The 25,254-nt window shown below is 36.7% G+C and overlaps 1 protein-coding gene across 1 annotated transcript in view; it reads right to left on the reverse strand.

Annotated features, from left to right (window-relative positions):
- Positions 1-25,254, reverse strand: part of LOC140243475 (retinol dehydrogenase 16-like) — a 53,008-nt gene that overhangs the window by 10,012 nt on the left and 17,742 nt on the right. Inside the window, exon 3 of the mRNA XM_072323147.1 lies at positions 21,787-21,926. Within this exon, the coding sequence (XP_072179248.1) occupies positions 21,787-21,926 (140 nt within the window). The remainder of the gene's footprint in view (positions 1-21,786; positions 21,927-25,254) is intronic.

Raw genomic sequence — 25,254 nt, forward strand, 5'->3', positions numbered from 1 at the left:
GCTCAGATGTGAAGACAATTGACTCGTGTCTCATTGCATAATCACCAGCCACTTTCCAAGGAAGACATGTCTTTGTGATGGTAATTACTTTTCGTCATCCCTACTTACAAACGATGGGCTGTAGACAATGGTAAAGGCACGGGGATGCGCGAGTAGAAATTGCTCAAATATTGCTGAAATATAGATATCAAAATTACTCGTCTGTACGTGTCTGTACGCTAATCTGACATATTAATTTATAAAGAACTATACTTGAAGATGATACCATATTAGTTTCATTTGGCGGAAATAAGGAGAAACGTGATAAAACCGGCTTTCCATGAGGGTAAAATTTCAAACACTTTCACAAAATACAGCTCAGATTTACACTTTTGCACATATTTTCGAACAGAATTGACTTTTGTTTTATATGCTCTATCATTAGGTGAAATTTCATTGCATTTTATATATAAATGAGCAGCATATACCCGATAGTATGTTAGCGTTAAAAATGAATCTTCAGATTGCTCAGAAAGATGGCGGCTTCAAGCATCGAACATCAAAGGTACAAATGCACCTGTGGAATTCTTTTGTCCATCCATAGAAAACTGACAGCTGATTGAATAATCATAGTCAGTTGTAACTCCATCTCTCGAACCTCCTTGATTATATTAAAACTGTACTGACAAGAGTGATCAAAGACCTACTATAGCTTGCTTATCTTCCACAATGTCAGCCTTCTGTCACGCCTCATGGCATAGGTTTATACTGTAAAACATGATATATTCGCGGCACGATTTTTTCGCGAATTGGAGCCCACGGCCTTTTTTTGCGGCATGAAATTTTCGCGAACTGCCACTGGTATTCAATGCATATAGTGTAGACAAGAACTTTCGTGTACATTTTAATTTCGCGAATCTTCGCTCTCGCGAAATTAAAATGCACGTGAACATTCCTCGTTTTACAGTATTCTACATCGTGACACAACTTATTTGAGTTTATACAACACCTAATTAGAATGTAGCTATCTGATTGGTCAATTGCCCATCATGTGACATTTAGTTACATTGCAGCTGTGGCTGTCAGCCATGCAATTTTGTTTTAGCAAAAATGGATAGCTCATGGCTGACGTCACCCATTTCCATTGATTCCTGTGTCACTCTCACGATTGACTCGAAGTTTTTGTTCCGTCGCACTGCTCTGATGTCACAATATACTAAACAAACATTTGCCGCATGCACTCAACAATTACAAGCACGCTTACAAGCGCGCACTTTTGTCACTCATTTTTGTAAACAACTAAAACCGATCCGCTTCGCATACGTACATACATGGTGACTGTGTGGCTACTCATTAGTTTTTCACGGATAATGGTAGCCATTTCTGTGCATAATTCAAGAATCTGTGGACCACATCTGTTGACGTTCAAGGTGTTGTATAAAACAGTGTATGGTCTTTACTCATGCAATGGAACAAGATTTCGCACTCGGTGAAAGATGAGGTGCACTATTCAACTCGGCTTCGCCTCATTGAATAGAGCACCTGTAACTTTCACCTCGTGCGAAATCTTGTACCATCACACTCATGACCATTCACCATTTGTATTTCATCTGCAAGGCAAGGGGTGAAAGCGCACCCAAGCTAGCAGCCACTCAGCCTTTTCAAACTTGGATTTGCTTCACCTTGCTAAACCACATACCAGTACATTAAAGGGAGGCAGTCCTGAGATTTTCACTGTACTAATAATTCAGAAGAGTAAAAAATATAACCTTCCACCAGTTTATATGCATGGAAATTAAAAACTGTCTCCATACGCGATTTTTGAAAAATAATTCCTGCAGGCGATCGTGTAAGAGCCTGCAAAAAGATGCTACGCCATTGATGCCCTACTTTCAAGTTGACAGCCGTGCCTCTAAAAATCAATTTAAGTGTTCAAATGATCAGTTGTAATGTTATCATAAAATGTGAAAATATGTGATTTTATTATTTGAAAAAAAAATATTTCAAGCTTAGTTATGTATAAGCTATGAGATGTAAATTAATATTGTAAATATACATTTATAAATATTTTAAAATCATATATACCATGTACTTGACATCAAATAGGCATGGTCCTTTTCTAGCTTCTGTCCGTGTTGCATACTACTTTGCGTACAAACCACTCTCGCGCGCAAATTCTTATCATACTAATGTACACAGTACTCTGTGTAGCTGAGTTTGGCGTTCAGACCGAAGATTACCTGGGGATAAGAGACTCAAATTCTTCAAAGGAAATATTGTTTCTATCTCGATATTTCTGTAAGTACTCAGATATCAAACGAATATGACTTCTACCGGGCAGGGTAAAAATAGGGGACCGCAGGAATATGATTTCGCTCCACTTTGCTGTGCAGGTCCAGTCGGCACTTGCAGTGGCACTGTACTGCAGTCCAACCCCGGTTACAGCCCCACCGTAAATGACACATACCAGTAGCTAGCCACTTTCCTTACCTCTCTAACATTTACGCTTCCTTTCCTCGGTTCTCTCCGAAGTCGATGCTCGAGGTGTTTCTGTTTTATAACTCATGAGCAAATAAGGTCGGGATTGCATCTGGCTAGCTTCAGTTTTCTCGGCTTATAACCGAGGGCCACAGCCTGCCTGTCCACGTCAAATGTATAACTGCATGCGTGGCGACAGGGCTGCGCTGTGTGTAGACTGGAAGGGCAAACACAACCGGGGTATCTACCGTAGATCTGTAGTATTGTAGTGCCGTCAACTGGTGTACTGTGCGAATATACAATACGCAATACATACACACACACACACACACACACTACGTAAAAACAATGTCAAATACTAGTAGCCATCGCCTTCTTCATGCATCCGGGTAACAATTAGTGTACGCATAATGAGCAAAACACAGCTGGGAAGAGTTGTGCCTCGGTGACATCGGACTCTCCGCCAAGACTTGCTCATTAGCATATTCACCATGCAGATTCACAATTTTTCAACAAAAATTTACGAGCTTATTTGGTGATTTGAAAGTTTGTTTCTGGTGAAAGTACTGTATATGCCGTTATTTTCGCGAGGGTTTAATTTTCGTGAATTTCGCGAATCACAGTTGGATCGCGAATTTAACAACACGCGAAAATGACTCCATGCGCCCTGTTAATAGTGCATTAATGTAAGCGTTGGCGTCAATTCGCGAAAACAACATCTCGCGAAAATGTCTATGGCCTCGTCATTCACGAAAATATCTGTAAGCGAAAACAACAGCGTATACAGTAGTTCATTGGAGGTACCAACAACAACATATTTTTTTTTTTTTTTAAATTCGTGAGGACTGCCTCACTTGAAGGCATACATGCATCATTAGGCCCGTTCACACACAAGGGAAAAAGTGCGATTTAAAAATCGATTTTCTTATCGCGATCAAAATTTCGAAATTTTTTCCAGTGTGGACAGAAAAATTTCACTAATTACCGCGATCCTTATCGCGATCCAACTCGCACTATTAGTGCGATTTTTCAGAATAATCGCGATTATTTTGCCAAGCGTCGTGTGTGTGAGCGCGATCGAGATTCGGAAATCGGTATTTTTAATCCCATCGTTCGTAGCGCGTGCGAAACTCTATTGGGACTGCGGCGGGGTCAGTCTTCGGTCATGCAAGATTCGCGCATGCGCAGTTTGGCCACTGATCGTTCTTTCCTTGCTGCGAAGTGCGATTTTTCCCTGTGTATGAACGGTCGAAAAAAAAAATCGAAATTTGGATCGCGATTGAAATTTCGATTTTCGTTGTTTGTGAACGGGCCTATTCATGCACGTATCTAGTGTGGTAATCTACTGGCTGTGCGTTGATTGCCCAGTCAGAATCAGAGATTAGTGGTACAGAATGTACATTGTTACCATTTGTATATTAAAATCTGCACACCAAATGTAAGCTGATGTCATGTGAACGATAAAACCACTAACTGTCCACTCCCATTTTGGTAAGGAATTTGCACTTGAAACAATGAATATTATTTGTAGTGTTTCAATTTCATTAAGTCAACTTATTGAAATAAAGCAATATGTTCTTCTTTTTTTTCATGCTCGGTAACCTTGAGCAAACTGTCATATCCCCTTTCAAAACATCTTAAGGGAATGTGTGCTGTATGTGTGTGTACTTAGAACACAGAATGTGTTTATCATTCCTCTGTGTCACAACTACTGGATCTACAATACTAGTATTTAAAGGCATAATTTACCATTTGCAGATGAAAGCATTAGTGCTTTAAATTAGTTCTAAAATGTGAGTTAGGGATAGAAACAACCACTGTCGAAATTTGAATCCGTATAATCGATGTTAAGTGTTGTTAAATACACAAAATGTGAACAATAGTTATAATAAAAATGTTTCCAGACTAAACCGTATACAGTTACGGTTTATTGAGAAAAACCCTGATATCTCCTTATATTTTAGGTTTTATTGCAAATATTTCATATGGTAGGATGTTTTATGATACAACAGACCTACACATGTGCATCAAATGTGATATCTGGAACGTTTTTGAAATCACTGCTCCCAAAGGTAAACTGGACCTTTAATGCTACATGTACCAAAGCATTGTGCAATACAAGAAACAGGCAGTAGTAGTGAAATATCAGGGGTCATAATATTGTATTTACAAATCTATCAATACAGGTTCGCTGCTTGGTTTAAAGTACAGGTGACAAAGATATCTTTAGTTCACGATCAAACAGTGTGGCTTGTCCTTGCAGATAACATTTAGTCAAGTACATGATTTATAAGATTCCAAAGAGGGAGTAACAAAGCTATCTAATGACTGATATGATTTATGGTTAAAACCAAAGTGTACATTGATACAGACATCTTAACACATCAGTCTTGATTTTTATCTCATGCATCGTGTTCATTGTGTAAATGAAGTATGGCATTTTCAAGAGTACATTTTGTGATTGATCATGAGTACAGTACTACTTTTTGCTACATTTTATCAAGCGCTCTCTTTTTTTTGTCATCCTAATCAGTCACACCTGAGTGATTAATTTTAATAGATAACTAATTTCTTGGTCTCTTTGTGTGGTTTGTGCAATATCTACAGACAATTAATGTATAGCAACAGTGACGATTGTGATCTGGGCATTTTGTCTTGTGTGGATGTACATGGACACAAATATTCTGAATAGAACAGATACAGAATTCATAGGAAAAATGAATTTCACATAATTTTGTCACTTTACAATACATATTCATTTCTATTTATGTCACAAACAATTTGAATTCAGTGTGAATATTGTCTGTAAGATTCTCTGGCTTTGGTGAAACATAAAAATGTCAGCTCTGCAAGAAATCTGAGTAGGTTTGATGATTTTCAATTGCTGCTGCAACTTATGACATGTTCTGCTAAATGTTGTCCATAGAACCATGACAGGAATACATAGACACCAGACAGATGTTAGGATAGGTGTCATTACAACTTTTTGTGCAACTTTTAATTTCAATACAAATGTTATCTCTCTTTGGCATCTCCTATGATTATCAGTTTAACCTTTACCTTAACCTATTCTCATAATGTGTGCATCCTTATCCTTTGAGTGCTTCACAGTATACAAGCATGCTTTCTAGTGAAGACCTCTAAATTTTTTTTTTCCCCCTCAAAACATAACTTTGTATTTTGCTTGTATGCATGTATGTCTTCATTTGTTAACTGTCATTTATCCTTTGCACAGTTGAATGTATGCCTATGATATAATTCCTGATTTATGAGGTGTTATGTTTTGTTGGAAAAAAGAATGAAAATAAATGAAATGAATTGAATTGAATTCATTCCTCTATTCAACATTTTTTTTTCTTACTCTGAAACTTACATTCTGATTTTTCTTGTTCGCTGTTTTATTTAGAACTTTATAAAATACTTGTAGATGAAGATAATGTAGATTGTATTGTAAAAGGATTGTTTGCATTGATCCCTATTCAAGACTGTATCTATATTTGCAAAAAGTACATTCTTCTATGATTCCATTTAGAGTTGATTTTACACATGACACATTTCTTTATTTACATCTTCAATATTCATCATAACATTAGCCTGTTTCCTATAGACGTAGATTAACAAGTCAAAACAACTACAGTGAAACCTCGTTATAACGAGTTCGGTTATAACGAGGAACCACTTATAACGAGGTGATCGCGTCGGTCCCGTTTTCCTCTGCGTGTAAACTTATGGCAGAACGAATCAGTTAGAACGAGTTCGGTTATTACGAGATCCCGGTTATAACGAGGACATTTTCAATGTATCATGATAAAGAAAAACATAAGCAATTTGATCAGATATAACGAGGTTCCATTTCTTGACCTGCCGCTTTCATTCACGCGACAAACAAAACATTGAAAAGCGATTTCATGCTATCCCCGTTTTACGTAGAACGCAGTACATTGCACAAGTGCCCGTCCCATCTTGATCTCTACATAAAATGTACTATTTGAAGCAGGTGACTCAGAAACAAGCATGTTTAAGTCCCGCCATTATCTTTCTTTACCGCTCATTATCCATGACGAATAACCGAGTACCATTCCTTCCATATTTCTTCTAAACCACATAACATAATCATAATCATTCCATTTTCTTTTTCGCGAGGTTCCATTTCTTGACTTGCTGCTTTCAAACATGCAACAAACAGAACATTGAAAACCAAATTCACACTATCCATGTCTTTTTTCCGTTTTGCAGAGTAGTTAATGTTTTCTTCTAAACCACGTGATAAGACACAGCCGTACCTTCCGATGTTCATACGAAGTTATTGAAAAAAATCATTCGATTTTGTTTTTCGCGAGATATGCATACATGTACATGATATTAGGTCAGACCACAGGGCAATGAGAGAAAAAAAAATATAACGCATTCAAAAACTTTTCATGTAGTGACACTCGTGGCAAAAATGGACAATAATATTGGAATGCGTGTGGAACTCATCATTATCTCCTTTCCATTTTTAGTTCCGACTTCCAGTTGTTTTGCTGGCTAGTAACTATGTATGAGTGTATTATAATTAAGGCCGAAATAATTAATGAAATCATAGCGATCCCGCCGGGCGACAGTAGCGTAATTTACAGTTGAATATCACATGTCAATCTACTCGAGTCGGTGTTAAGAAAAAGAAACAAACGCATTTAACAGTTTGAATTGATCTGGGATTGTTCATTATCATGTAACAAATGATAATATAAATGTGAGTGTGTATGATTAAAGCCGAAATAATTAATGAAATCATCGCGATCTCGTCGGGTGACAGTAGCATAAAAATAGTTAAGTAGCGCATGTTAATCTACTTACCGTAATTCAGTTTGGTGTTCAGAAAAAGAAACAAACGCATTCAACAGTTTGAATAGATCTGCATTTGTTCATTATCATTTAACACTGCATTTCACAATGAAGAATTTTCTTTCTTTCAGAATGGTCTATGAGGTACAGATTTGCGTAAAAGGATCACAACATTCCAAATTCAACCTTGTAGCATATTTTTCAAGAACGGGAGTACAAATTGCGAAGAGATTTTTGGAAGAAAATAAACAACGCATTTTTTTTTATCCCTACGGGGCGCAAGGATGATTTTATAGGATTACAGTGGAAATGATTCATGAAATCATCGCATTCCCGCTGGGCACCAACAGCGTAACATACCTCGCTAAGTTACGATAAACAACGCATGTACATGTATATTACTCTATTTGCGCTGGTGTTTAGAAAAACTTAACAAAAGTATTTTATACAATCTGATTTTGTTCATTGTCATTTTACAATGTTCACTGTATTTCACAAACGAAAAAACATTCTTTCAGAATGGTTCGATACAAGAGGAAGAGATAGGTGCAGAAAGAATCATGAATAATATGATCTTGCCGAGTAGGCCTACTTCTCAAGAACATAATGTGAACTATTATGCGAAGAGATTTTTGGAAGAAAAATAAAGAACTAACGCATTTCAACCCCCACTTTTTCTGTCTTTTTTATGTACATTGTATCAATTCACAAATAATTTCCCTTTATTGTCTCAATAATAATGATCCATAATTGTGTAATAACAATGCAAAGGATGTTCTTATAAGTTTGACTGATGGGTATGATTTCGTGCTTATGTTTTTCTTTGTTTTTGATGCATACGGTTATAATGAGGTACCGTTTATAACGAGGTAATATCGCCGGTCCCACGGACCTCGCTATAACAGGGTTTCACTGTACATACAGTACATAAGAACAAGTTTAAAACTGCTTTTGCAAAAGTGCAAATTTTATGGCAATTGTTATTTGAATGTTGCAATATTCATTTAACTTCACTTGTTTATGAACATTAAATTTCAGGGATGGGAGTACAATTGTATGTTTGTACAAATCTTAATTTCATAGTAATGCATTTCTATTTTCTGTATATCACAAGTACACAGAAAAATGCTACAAATATCCAGACTCTAATTATGTTGATCTAGAAAGTTCCACTTTGAACTTTGTTGTCATAATTCAATGTTATTTATTAAAAGTACATTGTATCACACTCACACAGGAATGCTTTCAGGTTTGAACAATACATAGTAAGGGCTTTTTACACTTGTAAATTTTTGCTTAGTCCCGTACCAACGGTGGGGCTAAGGGGGGGCCTTAGCCCCACCGTTGGTACGGGACTATCCTTAGCCCACTTTCTGTTTACACTCCTTTTTGCCAAAGTGGGCTAGCCCCACCAATAATCCTGTACTATCTGGCCCTGCAAAATAGCAGGGTTAGCACCGCAATTGCGGTGCCAAGCAAGTGAGTGTAAACAGAACGAAAAAATAATTCGGGGCTAAGCGACGGAGACGAAGTCCGACCCCCACTGACCAATCAAAAACGAGGTAATCAAGTGCTGCCGGTGCGTGCGTGTACGTGTACAGTGCACAGCGTAATCATGAATATTCATGTGGTTTGGAAAGTCCGGGGCTAAGAAATACGAGTGTAAAAAGGTCAGTTTTCTCCTTAGCCCCAGACAAGAGATAGTACGGGACTAATTGGCCAGTGTAAAAAGCTGAAAAAATTGGTACGGGACTAACGATAGTCCTGGGTCAGAGAAAGTCCGGGGTTAAGAAACACAAGTGTAGAAAGGGCTGTACTGGTCTGCCCACTTGCCAAGACTATACTCTGTACAGAGTTTGGAATTTATTTTTGCTGTGAAAATAAACACAGATATGTAGAACTATTTCAGGCACACATGTACAGTCTTGAAGCAAATTCAAAATAAAAGCCTATAATCACAGCCATTCCCTTGAGTTTGATAACAGTTATGTTTAGTCTAATTGTGGATTTCTTTTTCTTATTTTTTACCGTGGATTGGATTTTTTTCCCCCCAAAGCAGGCAGCCTGTTTTTGTTTGAACTATCAAAGTTGATGACCCACAATGTAAAGAGACGCCATCTTGTACTCTTCATTATCCTTTGGTCATCATCATTACGGTAGGTCTGTTATTGCAATCCTGGAATAGTTCATTGTGTGGAAATTTAGTTCTGCAGCCTATTGAACAAGTGCAAAAGAAAGGTCCAAGATGAGATTACTTTTCCACTGAAGGATTCAACATTAGTGGTAACCCAGGGCCACTACAAATTGATGTCTGGCCACCAGATTTAAAAAATGGTTATGTTTTGGTGGCCTGATAGGGTAACAAGATTCAAAATGAAATGTTACATTTGTTATTATTTCGGCCATTCCATTTCTTATTTGGGCCCCCAAAATTTTAGGTTATAGTCTTGGCTTGAACAAACCACCAGAGAAAGAGTTAGTGTCAAGACCTGCATTGTATCAGAATAGTACAGATTGCATGAAAGTTTTTACTTTTGTGATACTCTCATGCATCATTCAAGGTCTAAGACCCCCTTTAAAGTGCAGGGCTGGGCCGAGCCGAGGCCAAGCACAGCCTCAAGTAGGGTACTCAGCCCCACAATTCTGCATGTTTACAGCGGAGGGCTCAGCCCCGGGCATTTGATTCAAACCTTTCAATATTTTGTCGTAGTGGTGCTCTGCTTGTAAACAAATGATTATTTTGGAGTGTGCAGGTCGCATTTTGGTACATAGGCTTGTACCATATTTTTCCTGATAACTCCCAAGTTTCAAACTCTTCTTGCTGCTGAGATTTCTACACCATCAACACTTATACACGTATGTACAACCAGAGGAGTAGGAGCAAATTTAGACATGAAATGTTGTACCTCAGTCTCAGATGCATTAATTATTAACTTACCGGTAGTCTGGATTGACCATGAAATTTGGATTAGTGATACAGTTCCTAATGCCCTGTTCTGCAGTCTCTCTGTCACTCATTGGGAATGTTGAATACATAAACCTGTACAGTGTATGTCATCAGCATATATCATAGGACTAAGGCCATGGGCTTGAATGTCATATAAAGTTGAAAATGGCAGTGGAAAAAATAAAGCCAGGTATTTCATGATTTCTTTCTGCCAATCCTTGAAATTGAGGCAGCTTCTCTTTGTTCACAATGATAGAGTGAATAATGTGTGCGGTTGAGTTTACACTGTAACAATGAATTCACGTAAATGTATGCTATGTTACATTGCAATGTGCATTATGTAGTTTTGAATAACAATATGCTTGTGTCTTCAGCTGCAATGAGCTAACTGTCTTTATATGCTTTGCAAGTTTGGGGTAAGTATCACCATACAAACATATGTTGATACCAAACATTACAGACGAAATTCATAAAGTCAAGGAAAACACAGTAAAAACCAAAACTGCATTCTGACTTAAATTTGTAAAATGTGAATTTTGATATTGTACACTTGTACATTCCATTTCATCAAAGTACAATGTACTAATAATTGCATCAGCAATATACACCAATCTACATTAAAGGGTCATTATATGATTGTTATTCACTAGTCATGTGGGTCAGCAATATAATCAGGATTTTTCATGAACAACTATGATTCAGTCTGTATCTCATGAGAGACCATTCTTGACTTGTGTTTTAATAATATAGAGTATATCTCCCTCATGAATGAATCACATGCTCATTAAACAGGCAAATCGTCAGCCTACAGCAAAGGCCAGCATTACATAGCCTAGAGCAAAGCTGTGCAGATCTCCCTATACTGTGCTTTCATTGTGATTGAGGCCAGTGTCAGCTGTGTCCACAGAGTCAAAAAGGGTTTCAGGCTGCTTGCATTGATCTTGTGGGGATGACATTACTTCAAAGTCTGACCACTTTGTAATCAATCAATCTCCATTGTGGTGAAGTGTGTTTATTGCAAGGTCTCTGGGGGTAATATCAGGTCAAGTACTGTTGTGCATAATCATACAGTAATGTAAAAGTACACAGGTGCTATTGATTCAAAGGAATCGGACAATATCCAACTTAACTTGAAGAGGTCACATAATGGACAATCCCTTTAGACCCTTTTAAAAAATTTCTTTAAGATAACAACTTAAAATATATCCACATTTACAACTGTTATCTGTAATGATTTGCTAGTAAGATAATCAAATGACTCTGGAGAACTGCGCACTGATGAAAGCTAGCATACTGTTATAATTTTGAGTTAAATTTCAATCAAAAGATTGAAGCCCTCTGATATTCATGTTCAAAAGCCAATTTTAAATAATTTCTTTTGATCAAATAATGCACACACTCGGAAGATTCTTTCCACCAACTCAACTCAAAGTCTCAATCAGAACAATAAATAGGCCTACTAGATGCTTCTACTGTGTCACTATGGGTCAAAGTAGTATACATCTATCACTGAAATATAGTTTTGGTTTATGGCACATTAATGCATTAGAATTAGGACCGCTTGAGAGTGAACACTAAATTGTGGATGGATTCTCATTTCATACTGGATAGAGAAATTATGGTGCAGGTGCCCTGTACATGTCTCACTGACCAACTTCACAGTAAAATCATCCACATGTACACCTCAACAAGTTCATCAACTTTCTCGCTCACGTACATGGCAGGGTCAGTGCCTGTGGAATGCATTACAACATAAATATTTCCTGGAAGCTAGTCTCAAAAGGTTATTTTCATTTGCATGGTGTGGAAGGAATATACAGTATATGAGGCTCATCATCTCCAGTGTTTGGAACAAAGAATGTGTAGGGATGTTTGTAGCATGTCAGCAAGCTGTAAACATTCCAAAACTATGCCACATGAACACCAAAATAATGTTTGTTGAGCAGAGAAAAATCAAGACAGATGCCTTGACCAAAGTAAAGAGAGAGGGCATTATCTATTTTGCAACCTTAATATGTTAAGAAGGTAATGAAGAATTTAAGGGTGTGTAATTCAGGTTTATGACATTGACTGTTTATGTCCTTTCACCGAGAGGTGTTCCAATGATTAGAAATCTACTTGGCAATCAAACATTTAAACAACGTAACATACGGCTGTTCAAATGATACTGTAGATTTAATAGCAATCCAACACACAAACAATGTAACACAAGGTTGCAAAATAAATGATGCACTGCATCCAAAATTCCTGAAAGAATGACTTCCATAAAAACTGTACAGCAGTTTTTGCACCAGTCAATTTTTTTTTTCTGGAATTTGTTTGTATTTAAAGCATAAAGAGTCCTTTCTCCTTCATTCTTTGTAATATCATCTGTGTCTTTGGTATAAATTGAAGGCAAATGAATTAGTTTGTGAAGTTGTGAAAAGGTTTGTGATAGTTAAAAGTTCATATGTTTGATCATCAGCATCAAGAGTGATCACATTGTGAAATTTTTAAAATGCTCTCTATTTTCCAAGGAACAATGCTATAGATGTAGATGGGTGAAATTTTGAATAGATTCCACCATTGTAAATGTGAGAAAAATAAAAACAAATTCCAGAAAAAAATTGACTGAGTTTAGTGCAAAAACTGGTTTGTTTCAAAATGAAGAAGAAAGGTTCAAAGTACTTTGTCTCTTTTTGTACATAAAAAGTACAAATCCATAAGAAAACAAATCTTCAAAGTGATCTAAAATCATGACAAAGTGATTTGCCATGTTGACAGAAGTATTTCTAATCAAGTTGCAGATAACAAGTGAGCAGCTAAAACACATCTCTTATAACAAGTTTAACAAATAACTCCGTCAGCAGACAAGATATTTGATATTGAGCATAAATTTTACCCGCAAAGATTTCTAAAAATCTATAAGAGCATTAAATTTTCCACTTTTTCAAAGAATCTAAGACGGCTACTTCTGAACAAATTCAAGCAGTCTTATATGTGTGAGAAGATGTTAAACATAGGTTTGGAGGTTAATGCAATCAAAGACATTTTGTTACGTAAATCTTCTGCAAAGAAGTCTGTGATATCACACACTACTGTATATGTCATGTACCACATGATTTATGTTTGTCCCAGTTCACTTGGCCCATTACAGGGCCTCAGTAGATAAATAGTTGCAACTGATAGTCACTTAAAAGAAAACTGTACTGACATTTTCTAATTGTCTGATAATTCTAATCTACATTTTTTGATGCCTACAACTGGAAAGAGAGGATTCTAAAACCCAGGATAAGCCTGTAATGATTTTTTGAAAATAAATGAAAATGAGCAAGCCAAGGAACGATCCACACAATTTGGCATACGTCACAGGTGCCACCCTCCGACTTTAGCAAAACGAACTACACATGTCAATTTACTGATGAAATCTCACATGAAGTACTGCAAAAACTGTTATATAATAAAATTGCATTATGGAGCTGAAATAAACATGTTAAACAATATTAATTAATTTTTAAAAGGAATCTCTTCAAAAGCTTTTTATTTAGATAAAATTTGTGGGGAATATTGCAGATATGCAAAATGAAATTGGCATCATTGTCCGAACGTGCTGCCCATAGAAAACTGTGTGTAAGTAATGTTGCACTTACTATACTATGCATTGATGATGAGCGATAATGGTTCGACAGTTCAAACTTATCTAACGAAGATGAGGACTGAGTGATAGTCAACGGCAATCACGGTTTACGCCTAGTTAGAAGAAAACGGAACCCAGTACACATAGACTCTAGACTAGAACTAGAGCAGTCAAGGAGCGAGTAGATTCTAACGTTACGTGGCAGTTCAAGTCTTGATGAGTAGGCCCCTACACTCACTCGCCACCCCGTCGACAGCTGTACGTGCACAGCGCTAATAGGCACAGCGTAAACGTTACAGTATACATACCCCTGCCCTGCTGCCAGAACTTGAAGAAAGTCCAGACGAAAGTCCAGACTCCAAGGTTAGCGTTGCCGTTAGATCTAGGCCCTTGTGCTGCAGGCCCTGTTGTTTCTGTGCTGAATTTTGCAGGTAAGGTATCTGCTTTATGGATTTTCAATGTTTTTGTAGTCGAGATAAATCTCATGGTGGTCGTATTAACACCAAGGACTAGATCTAGATCTAGTTTAGTTTTAGTAGGACCCATACCTCGGAAGAGTGGCCTGACCACCTAGATATTAACAGTGCCGCCGCTTCGCGATCCAAGTGCTGGTGTAGGTATAGTGCTAGCGTACTTCCATATCCATGTAGATATCTCAAAATTCACTTAACCAGATTGCACCAAAATCACAGGAAATACTTTATGACTCATGTCCACTTGCTCACGCTAATTGGAACCAAATCGCAAGTTGGGAAGCGTAAGTGAAGTTGTCGACTTTCCTGTCGTCGCTACAAATAATCTGCTCTGTACGACTAAACAAGAGTGATCGCGGCATAGGCCCTACCTGCCTGCGCACGCACAGACTGAAGTTAGCCATGTAATATGATGAGACAAATCTTTCAAGTAATCGGGAGCAAAAAATCAATTTATAAATTATTTGAGCTAAGTCGAATGAAAAATATAGTTCGTAAATCACACAAATCGCCAAAATCATGGCATTTTTTAGTTTAGTTCCTGCGTAAATTCCCCGTTCGCAAAGTACTAGTCGGCTAACTTCAGTTCTAGATTGTGCATGTCGCGTTTACCATGATCTCTCGCGAAGAGTGAGTTTTTTTGAGTGACGACTTGAAAGTCGGCGTCAATATTGATACTTCTCGATTACCAATTTCGTTCACATATAGGACAGTATTTTGAAATATGCTTATAAGTATATCCTGTAATTTTGGTGGGATTTGGTTCAGCGAAATTTGAGACAGCTGCATGAATAGGACAGTACACAAGTGCAGCCTGCTAGCTAAATTGGGCCTAAGCGTCGTCTGCTACCCGGTACGATTTAACGCACGCGTATGTGAGAGCTTGTAATCAGTGATATAGTTGGCACCTGTGACGTCACGACATCCGGGCTCGTCAGCTCATTAGCATAATTCTCACCAAAAAGTTCAATTTTTAACATGAAATTACGGGCTAAATCGTTATGAAATTTTGATTCTGTTTGCACCGCTGGGTCTTTTAGAATTAAAAGAACAACATATAAAAAAATAAAAAACCGGTACAATGCCCTTTTAAAGGACCAGTCCACCTTCATTAACATAAGGATTGAGAGAATGTAGCAATATTAGTAGAACACATTGACCATTGAAAGTTTGAGGAAAATCGGACAATCTGTTCAAAAGTTAAGAATTTTTGAATTTTTTGTGCAGTCACCGCTGGATGAGAAGACTACTGCAGTGTATGATGTCACATGCATACAACAATATAAGGAAAATATAAAGAGAATTTAACAAAATTTCATCTTTTGAAAAAAGTACACATTCCCTTGACTCGTTACTGACATATGGGTACTATTATTCCCATTGCCTTCAGAAAGAGGTAAGTCTTAGTGTTCTTTTATTGTGCGAAAAAAGTGAAAATATGTTAATTTTCTTTACATTTTCTTTATACTGTTGTACTCATATGACATCACGAGCCTTAGTAGTCTCCTCATCCAGCGGTTCCAACACAAAAGTTTTAAAAATTCAAAACTTTTGCATCGATTGTCCAATTTTCCTCAAACTTTCACTCAATGTGTTCTACTAACATTGCTGCATTCTCTTACTCCTTATGTTAATGAAGGTGAACTTGTCCTTTAAAAAAAGAGAAAAGCATGAAGGATAGACTTTGAATGACTATTGGCAATATTACTTCATTTACGTGTAGATACAGCCGTATTAAATTGCATTCAATCAAAGGTTAGCTGCAGGTGAGTCAAGATCAGTTTAGATTGTTTAATTACCTATTATCAATGATTTGGTTTTGCTAATAAGACACATGATCCATAGACCTTAGCCAAAACATATTCCGGTCTAGTTCTTTGAAGACTAACAAAATGAACTGTCGAGCAAGACAGTCAGTCAGTGAGAGACGTGAATCTGAACCTTGTCTGACCGTTTGGCATACAGGGAACAAGAAGCAGGTCAATTGCAGGATAGACCTGTCAAATCTAATCTATTGCAGTTGTTATTATCCATCAGGTGTAGAATGCATCATGAGCTTGCCTGTGCCTGCGCATACAAACTCTGATGTTACTAATGCTTTCCACACCATTTCGCTGCCTTTAAAAAGTAGTAGTCCCCAGTAGGTAAACTCTCAATGATAAGAAAAAGAACATCACTAAATTCTACAGTTTTCATTCCCTCCTCTACATTTTATGATTTCTTCATTATGTCACTTCCTGACATTTCAAACTCATAATGCAAAATTGGCAATCTATTCATCTGGCTGCCATGTTGTTGTGTGCAATGCCTCTGAATGGTTAAATCTGCAAAACACACATACACACAATAGGAAAAAAAAAAACCCTTAACCTCAAATTACACTAAGTGGCTTCTTCCTGTGTGTTGAAGAATACTTCTTTCCCATAGGAAATCGTATCTAATAAACTATGACATTTGGGTCATTCCACGGGGTTGGGGCAACAGCACTTTTTTGTGTTCCTAAGGAATTGCTCGCTTTATCCTGAAAATTTCATTAGGTATTTGATGTTGCAATGTGGTTTTGTGGGAAGGTAATTGTGTTGGTGATTACTTGACGAAGAAATAAAAATGTTGAATCACAAGAGTTGGTGCCGGTGTGTCCTTTAGTGATGATGTCCATGCTCTTTTTTTGGGTACCAAGTGTGACATCTAAAAAGGTTGTTTTCAGTTGAAAATATCTGATTGACAGATAAACAAAGTCAGAATCAGATGGTCACAATTGATAAAGCAACATTTGTTTATCAGCAAAACAGTAATAGGATAGCAAATGAAAAGTGACTTCAGGTCATAAATCATTCCTCAACCACAGGCATACCACCGTTACATGCGATGTCCTAGTTGAACTTTTTTGGTAACGGTGGTATTGTGGTAGATTTACTTGCATTCATAAATTATCCTTTCCATGGTTATGTGTCAGAAATAAAGGGCAGGTGGTAGGCAACTTTTCATCAAAAGATCAGCTTTGAAAACATAGGTCTATGTTATGTAAACTAATGGAGGGTCACTGGTGTTTTGAGCGATGTCCTGGCTGATTTTGTAACGGTGGATCACATTTCATGGCATGCACAAAAAAAGAGAGACTGGAGAAGAGACCTTGCTGTATCAGGAGGATGGGAGGTAAGCTGAAAACCATGTGCACATAAATCAATCTGATATTGTGCCTTCTGAAGCCCTGCAGTGGCTGATCTTCCAGCAATGTCCCTGTAATGGTGGATTGGATTTCCAAGAAGTTCTCCTTTTTAAAGTGACATAAATGAGGCGATATATATTGGTACTTGTTTCATGACATAAATTTAACCTATCATAAAAATGTGTCAACATATTATAATGGAGAAAGTGTTTTTAAGTTAAAAAAAAAATTATCCCCAACAGTCCAGAATCTCTTATAACAGTCCCACATACCTCTTTTCGTGTAAGTGAAAACTGTAAGTGAGACATTGCCCGTTTTATTCCAGATTTGCTATAAAGGCCTCAAAGAAAGTGATATCTTTATTACTAGAATTCTGTACAGACAGGTTTTGATTGTTAGCCAACATGTTTCATTTGCAATTAGGCATATTTTTTTCCACCAAAATATGTTAAGTTAGTATGGACTGAATCCTCAGAAACCGACTACGATCAGGTAGTCTACTGGCACTAGATCAGGTAGTCTCTCTATGTCCTGTGAAACATCAGTTCTGGTTGTGGGATTTGTGTCAGGATAAAAGTATTACTTTGTGCATAATGATGCATGACCACAGTCCAATTCATTTTAAGCTATAATTCTGGTAGACCAATCAATGTTCCTCTTGCTTGGTAGCCTCTCGTTAACTTTGCGGTCAGGAGTGGATCTGACTTTATTGCCGACAGTACATTTTGCATGAAGCCACCGAACAAGAGCTAGATTTATCGGTCAATAATTTTGGTAACCTTCCCCAAACTACACCCTCTCCAAACAAATTAATTGATATGAAATACAATATTAGTGATAAAAAAACAACAAATGAAGAATGATGAGTGCTGAAAGTTGATGGAGTCACAACTTCTTCGTGAAGAATGTTGATCAACCTGTCAGCACGTATTATTATTATTTTTTTTTCAGTTCACTATCCTTGAAATTTATCTTCTATTTGTTTGGAGTGGGTATTTGTTATAATATGAAAAAGCAAAAGCATGTGAGATTGTTTTCAATGTTAATTTTTAATGCAATATATATAGATTTTAAATATATGTATTCATTTTAACAACTATTTGTGCTTACCAAGTATTTTTTGCATGTTCACATTTAATGTTTTATCCACTAATAAGTTCAGGGATGACATCATTATACTGCAATGAATATTCAATTCTATTGTGTGTCCATGTAAGTGAGGAAAATTAAAGTAATCAAATTCAACAAGCTACAGTATTTTTGGAACGTATCGACCATGTGCTGTCGTAATGCCATGTCTTGACATACTTGTAGTTTAGGAGAAATAAACTAGTACATTTTTTCGTACATCTCTTCGGTAATGCATCAAAGGTCTCAGAGTTATAATTGTGTATGGAAGACAAACTATTACCTGTTCATTGCTACACATTTTAGAAGCTTGCCTGGATGTGATGTATACCTTTGTTTGAGTTTATATTGAGTTTGCATCAGGTGGTTGATACTGGACAACTATCAAAATTCAGTAATGTAATACCATTCGATATGACTATTACAGGGACATGATATCCATGTAACAGTAATACAAATCAAAATGATAAGTTGAATAAGTTATTTTTGTCAAACACCAATCATTGAGTACTCAAACATTATGTGTTCTTACTCTCCTTCATTTACCAGGTCAAGAAAAAGTTATGTGAATGAGAATAAAGTACGGAGTTGTACACATCTACTGCTCGGACAAAGTCATAAAATCTAAATGTTTGCAGTTTTATAGAAAAAAAGGGGGGATGCACACGTTGTGCCAAAAAATAAACATTTTGCCATGCATTCATCCATTTTTTTTTTTTTTCACCAGGATGCAACTTGCCATACACATGTGTACATTTGATATCATTTCAAGTATCACAAGTTTTATACCATTATCAGACTGTTAGTTCTGTGCCATTGTACCACCATTTCGGGGACATTATGTCCATGTAACAGATGCATGCACATTTTAAGGTAATGTCTTAAAAGAGATATGGACATTTTAAAGTAATCAAAGATTTAGAAATTATAAGATTTAACAGTCTTTTTGCATTTACACAGAAAAAGACATGATTCAAAAGACAAACTGAAGTGGAAACTTGAACAGGATTAGTATGATTTTGAAAATCACTTGTAAATGATTTCTTACATTCTCGTTTCAACTTTAATATTTAGTCCTTTTATTTCCACCCAAAGAATTTGACATTCAAGGTGTTTTTCTGCTAGTACAACAGTAGTAGTATTAATTGCTCCTGTGGCAAAAAGTGAAATTTGGTATGTAATGACCCTTGATGGACATTTAGTTATAACGCTCCCAATTATACCTCTGTTACAGAGACATGATGTCCGTGTGATGGTGGTAACATAAAAAATGGAAGGTCAGGCCAGAAAAAGTGGTCAAGTATTTCCAATGAAAATTATTGCATTCTGATTAGGCATGATTTCTCTTCAATACCTAGTTCTACATTCCATCATAAATTGAATTTCTTTGCTTGGTGAGAAAAAAGAACAACACAGAACATGGTACTGCTATACACAAGGAGTCTCATGTTCCATTTATTGATGCTCTATCTGTCAAAATACTTGCACCATGTTGAAAAATGTGGAACAAAGTGATTAACAATTTTGTTAGTAAAAAGTTTCTTAGGAGTGATTGAGATCAACTCCTTTTATTTTGAAGGTAAGCAAGTATAGTCTTAGCAAGGATGATAAATGATGTCCATGTAATGGTGGTATTTTGTCAAATCTTGTTTCTCAGTTTACTCAAATATGAAGGACAGTATTATGAAGCCTTGAGTGGATTTAGTTGAAGAATTGTCCCACAAAACTTGGAATAAACAAAACAATTCATTTATCACACTTCTATTTTTGGACTCTGATGTCACAATTTTTGCCCCAACCCGATGGAATGACCCATTTACGCAAAGTCATTTTATACTGTGTTACTAGCTTAATAATCTTTGGATGCCAATTCTCTTCCAATAACACCATATTGTCATGCATGTTACCCATGTAGGAACTCCTCATTAATTTTGCCCAAAACTGGAGTTCTTTTGTTTGTTCTTTTAAACCAGGCCAGCCATGTCTGCAACCAAACCTGCTGACCACACATCTTTCCATCCTTGCTACATAAAGTAGCAATTGCCACATCTCCGTTTGCATGGTTACAGGTTACGAGTATTGAAAAGGAGCTCGACCAATCATAACAATGTATTCTGCATGCTCAGAGAAGGAACTTCCCTCAAACTTTTCTATCCTTTCATCTCTGCCTACACTTCTTGACCAGCTTTCAACATGAAAGCACTGGAAACATCAAGTTGCCAACTCTCTCAACATAATCTCGCTCTCCTAACGTTGGATTAGCAAATTATTCTTCTCTTTTTCTATTTCTCTCTAAATTTCATCTTTAATTTTGCCTTCTCGTAGAACACCACTCGTCAAAGGATTATTCATCCCTTTCTTGTTCACAGGAATTATTACATGTGTTGTGTTTTATGGACATATATTAAAACACAGAAAAGTGCAATAACTGAACCTTAAAGCTGGACGACCACTTTCTTCAATCTTGCGTCAATTCAAGATGCAGCCTCATAGCAAGGAGTATATTGTGTGTTAACAAAACAGTGAATAGTGAACAGCAAGATAATTCATTTTTGATCTATTCGCATTCTCTTGCCACATCCACATCCTACTACATAACACCTTTTCCCTTAATATTCTCATAATGATGATATTTCTTCCTTGTAAAATCAGAAATGTTTGCATACATTTTGATTTCGTGATTTTTGTGAGATCAAAGATTTGCAAAAATTAAAATGTACATGAAAGTTATTGTCTACATTTTATGCATGGAATGCCAGTGGCGATTCATGAAAACTTCATGCTGCAAAAAGGCCGGCGGCTGCAATTCGAGAAAAAAGAAAAAGAAAAAAAAAAGTGTATTTTACTACTCGCAAAGTCTGAGACATGCAGAACAAGTTTTTATTTCTGATCTTGCCCTGATAATGTTACCCATAGCCATCCAGTCACCTTGCAGCAGTCACTGGAAAAATGTGATACAGTGTAGGTTAAATCTGTCTATGACTCTTCGCTTTATCCTAAATGTCCTTGAGTCTTACATTCAGTTTGTCTCATTCAGTGATCAGTAAAATTGACAGTCTGTAAGAATTATCATAACAAAATAGAATAGCATGTAATACAGAAGGATAAAATGTATGTACAAATTCCCATATAGATAATACTGGTCTCTTACAGAGCAGCAATGACTCACCTTTCATTTAGTTTGTCGACGTAAGGTCTTCTCAGTTGCCACTCTATCAGTTTGGCAATAACAGCAAAGGCGAGGACTATGGCAGCATAGCACAAGAAACACCACATGGCTGTGAGCGACGTGATTGTGATACTCTCTACCTGGAGGAATGGGTAGATTTCAAAGCACTGGAGCCTCTCACACAAGAACGTCTCAGGTCACACACTGTGCATATAACATGAAGGCAGCGGAGGATCATCAAAACAGGCTTGTCTTTCATTCACACCTGGCTGCCGTTCCCAATCGGTAGGCTCTGTATGAAATCAAAAACCTTTCCAGTGAGTGTGGGGATGCTTTGCCTATGTTACAATGAAAGACGACATGCCACGAACACTGAAGATGTTTCTAGGCAGCACTGCAAGGCAACAAAATGCCGCAGAGCTCAATCCTTCTTTCGCTGGAAGCAAATTCCTATGGTTGCTGAGGTCCAAGTGTCCTTTTCCAAAAGGGGCAAGTACTTCCAGCAGGAGCACACTTCATGCATCTGACAGACCACTCACTCATCGGCGCCTCCGTACTGACCGTGATCCACTGCCAAGTGTCATCTGGGGTATTCAGTTGACCGAGCAAGAGAGAGGGAGAGAGAAAGAGAGAGTGTGTGTCATGAGAGTTTATGTGTGTGTGTGTGTGTGTGTGTATATGTGTGTGTGGGCAAGAGAGTTCTATTTTGTCAGTTTCGCAAACGGAAAAGGAGCGAACACAAGCAGCACAGAAAAAAAAAAAAAGAAGGTCTGTCTGGTTTTCCAATATAAACACCATCCACGCACATCAGCTACACAAAGCCGCCATGGATAAATCATAATTCACTGGGGTGAACAAGAGTTCACCTGGAACTAATTCATAATAAGAGATTGCACTTACAAACTCAGGCGATATGCATTTTGCTCATTCCGTTGTATAAGGATTAAATTTTTTTATAGAAATGTCTCCAGTAAATTCATGAGGTTCAACATTGATATTTGATTGAATAGGGCTCTCCTCACAATCTGATACACATGTGTCTGTATAAGAAAAGAAATATATGCAAGAATGAAACAAGCAACCAATGTACTGAATGTAACAAACCATAGGCCTACACAAAGAAAAATGCACACAGTTGAAATGGCTGATGTATAAAATGATGTTGATATATGCATCCTTGTAAAAGAACTCTAAAATGCAATCAGCGAATATCATTTACTCATAAATGTGCCCACATGCACTAGACACAAATCACTGGGGATTGTCATCATATAGCAAGTGTGGTTAAAAAATAATTTTAAAAAGTGTAGATGATATCTAAAACTGTGCTTTAGGTGGAATGAAATGATCACTTCTGTTTAATCTTTATATCTTACCTATTTGGACAGAAGAAATGTAAGGGTCAAACCCACTGACTATAAATAAAAGCTACATTAGATTCATTCCAAAGTAATGCAAATTTAAAAATCAATCTTAATTACTATTGTATAGTCAACAAGGCATTTGCAAGAAAAGAAAAATAAACATGCTTATCTCTTTGCTCCACCTGATTTGTAAACGACAAGAAAAGATCCTTTGAGAAAAAATATCAGTTTGAATACACTAGTAACCTGGCTTATTTGATTCTGTCTTAATCATCCAATCACAGAAGATCATGATGGCAAAGAATGATTTCTAAAATGATTTCACGGATGTGCCTAGAGTTTGTTTAATAACTGACAATACCCTTTCCCCTGTAAACTAATGCAAATAAGCTATCATTCAATTTCCTCCTTGGACCTTACCCACTCAGAGATCCTACAATCTTGTACCACATGGAACTTGATTTTAAAGGGCAGAGAGTATGATAACCTCTTCAACCTGACAATAATAATTAATAATTGTGGATTTATATTGCGCAGTTTCTATGAAGCATATACAGGTACTCAACTGCGCATATAAAACAATAAGATATAATCAAAGAAAAAAAAATCAGATTCATAAGTAACACAATCTAAACTGAAAATCATATAACATAAAAAAATACAATTAAGGGACTGATAATTGCATAATCATACTTCATAAAAATATCTGATATCTGGGAACCATGTCGATAATGTACTAAACTGTAACTATGGGAAACTTTCATGAAATAGATGTGTTTTAAGGAGATTTTTGAAACTGTTGATTGATGATGCATGTCTGATTGAGGAAGGGAGGTTATTCCAGCATTTATCTGATGAGAGACTTAGAAACTGATGTTTATAGAGAAAATACACTGATAGTCAAAAATCTTATTTTTCCTTTTTTAAGGAGGCACCCAAATGTGCTCAGTGGAGACAAACACAATAGGAACTTAAAAAGGACATGGCAGATTAGGAGCCACAATACATACAATCTAAAATTTGGCTCAAACAATCTTTATTCAAATGACAAATAAAAGGTATGTTTTTAAAGGACAAGTGTTTCAATCAATTATTAGTGCCAAAATTATAATTCCTTTTCCCAAAATGTTCATACTTGCAGCAATTGTTAAATTTGTGTCATTTAAACTTTGTGCATTCAACCCAACATTTACTAAAATGTGCTCTCACTGAAAATAATTTGAAAACATCAACTGACCACTGAGTGACTTCTAAGTATTCACTAATTTTTCCAACAAAGATGTCTTTCAAAAGGGCTTTCATGTTTACAAGCTCTGTACTTTTCGAGTAGAAAAGAAAAATATTCCACTGCAAAAAAATAAATATTGCATGAGGAAATGGAAGTTTATATTCAGCCAGGTTGATTTGCATCCACACAGGAAGTGTCTCATTTCAACAGCAACCTCTACAATGATAAAGGACACATCAGGTCAAGGTTGATGAAATGCAGCAAAGTGCAAATAGCATGTGGGACTCATGCTATACCTGAATTTGACGTCGACACAGATTAAAAGAAATAACATTTGTGTGTGTGTGCGTGTGTTCTATTAAGTATCATATTTGGTATTATGACATGACATTTATAATGGTCTATTCTTTATTGTTAAAATCATGCAAAATGTGTTTATTCTTATAATTTTATACAGGAAGAACATCGAAAAAAAATTTGTTGTAGACCCATAAAAAAATCTAGAAATGTCGCTATGGCGACTGATGCCTCCGCCATAATGCATGATTCTCCCAATACAATGTCTTCACAATGTGTGATGACAGTTTCACATAACTGGCAAAATACTGAAATGTCAGGTTTGTCAGAAATATCTTGAATGTTACACTTTTCTTGAACTGGGTTTGCTATAATTGTCTAAGAGTGCAGGTACACATATTTAGGGAAATGAGAATTTTTAGACTTCTGACCGACCCTTTTATAAGTTTATGCATTGAGTAATTTCCAAGGTATGAAGAAAGAGTGTAATTACAGTACAAAATAGATTTTTTGGGGGGCATTGAAACCTGGCCTTTGACCTTTGACCTTCTGGCTAGAAATTTGACAGAAAATCTCCAT

This window comes from Diadema setosum, chromosome 20, assembly GCF_964275005.1.
Source record: "Diadema setosum chromosome 20, eeDiaSeto1, whole genome shotgun sequence".
In the NCBI taxonomy this organism is placed as follows: Eukaryota; Metazoa; Echinodermata; class Echinoidea; order Diadematoida; family Diadematidae; genus Diadema; species Diadema setosum.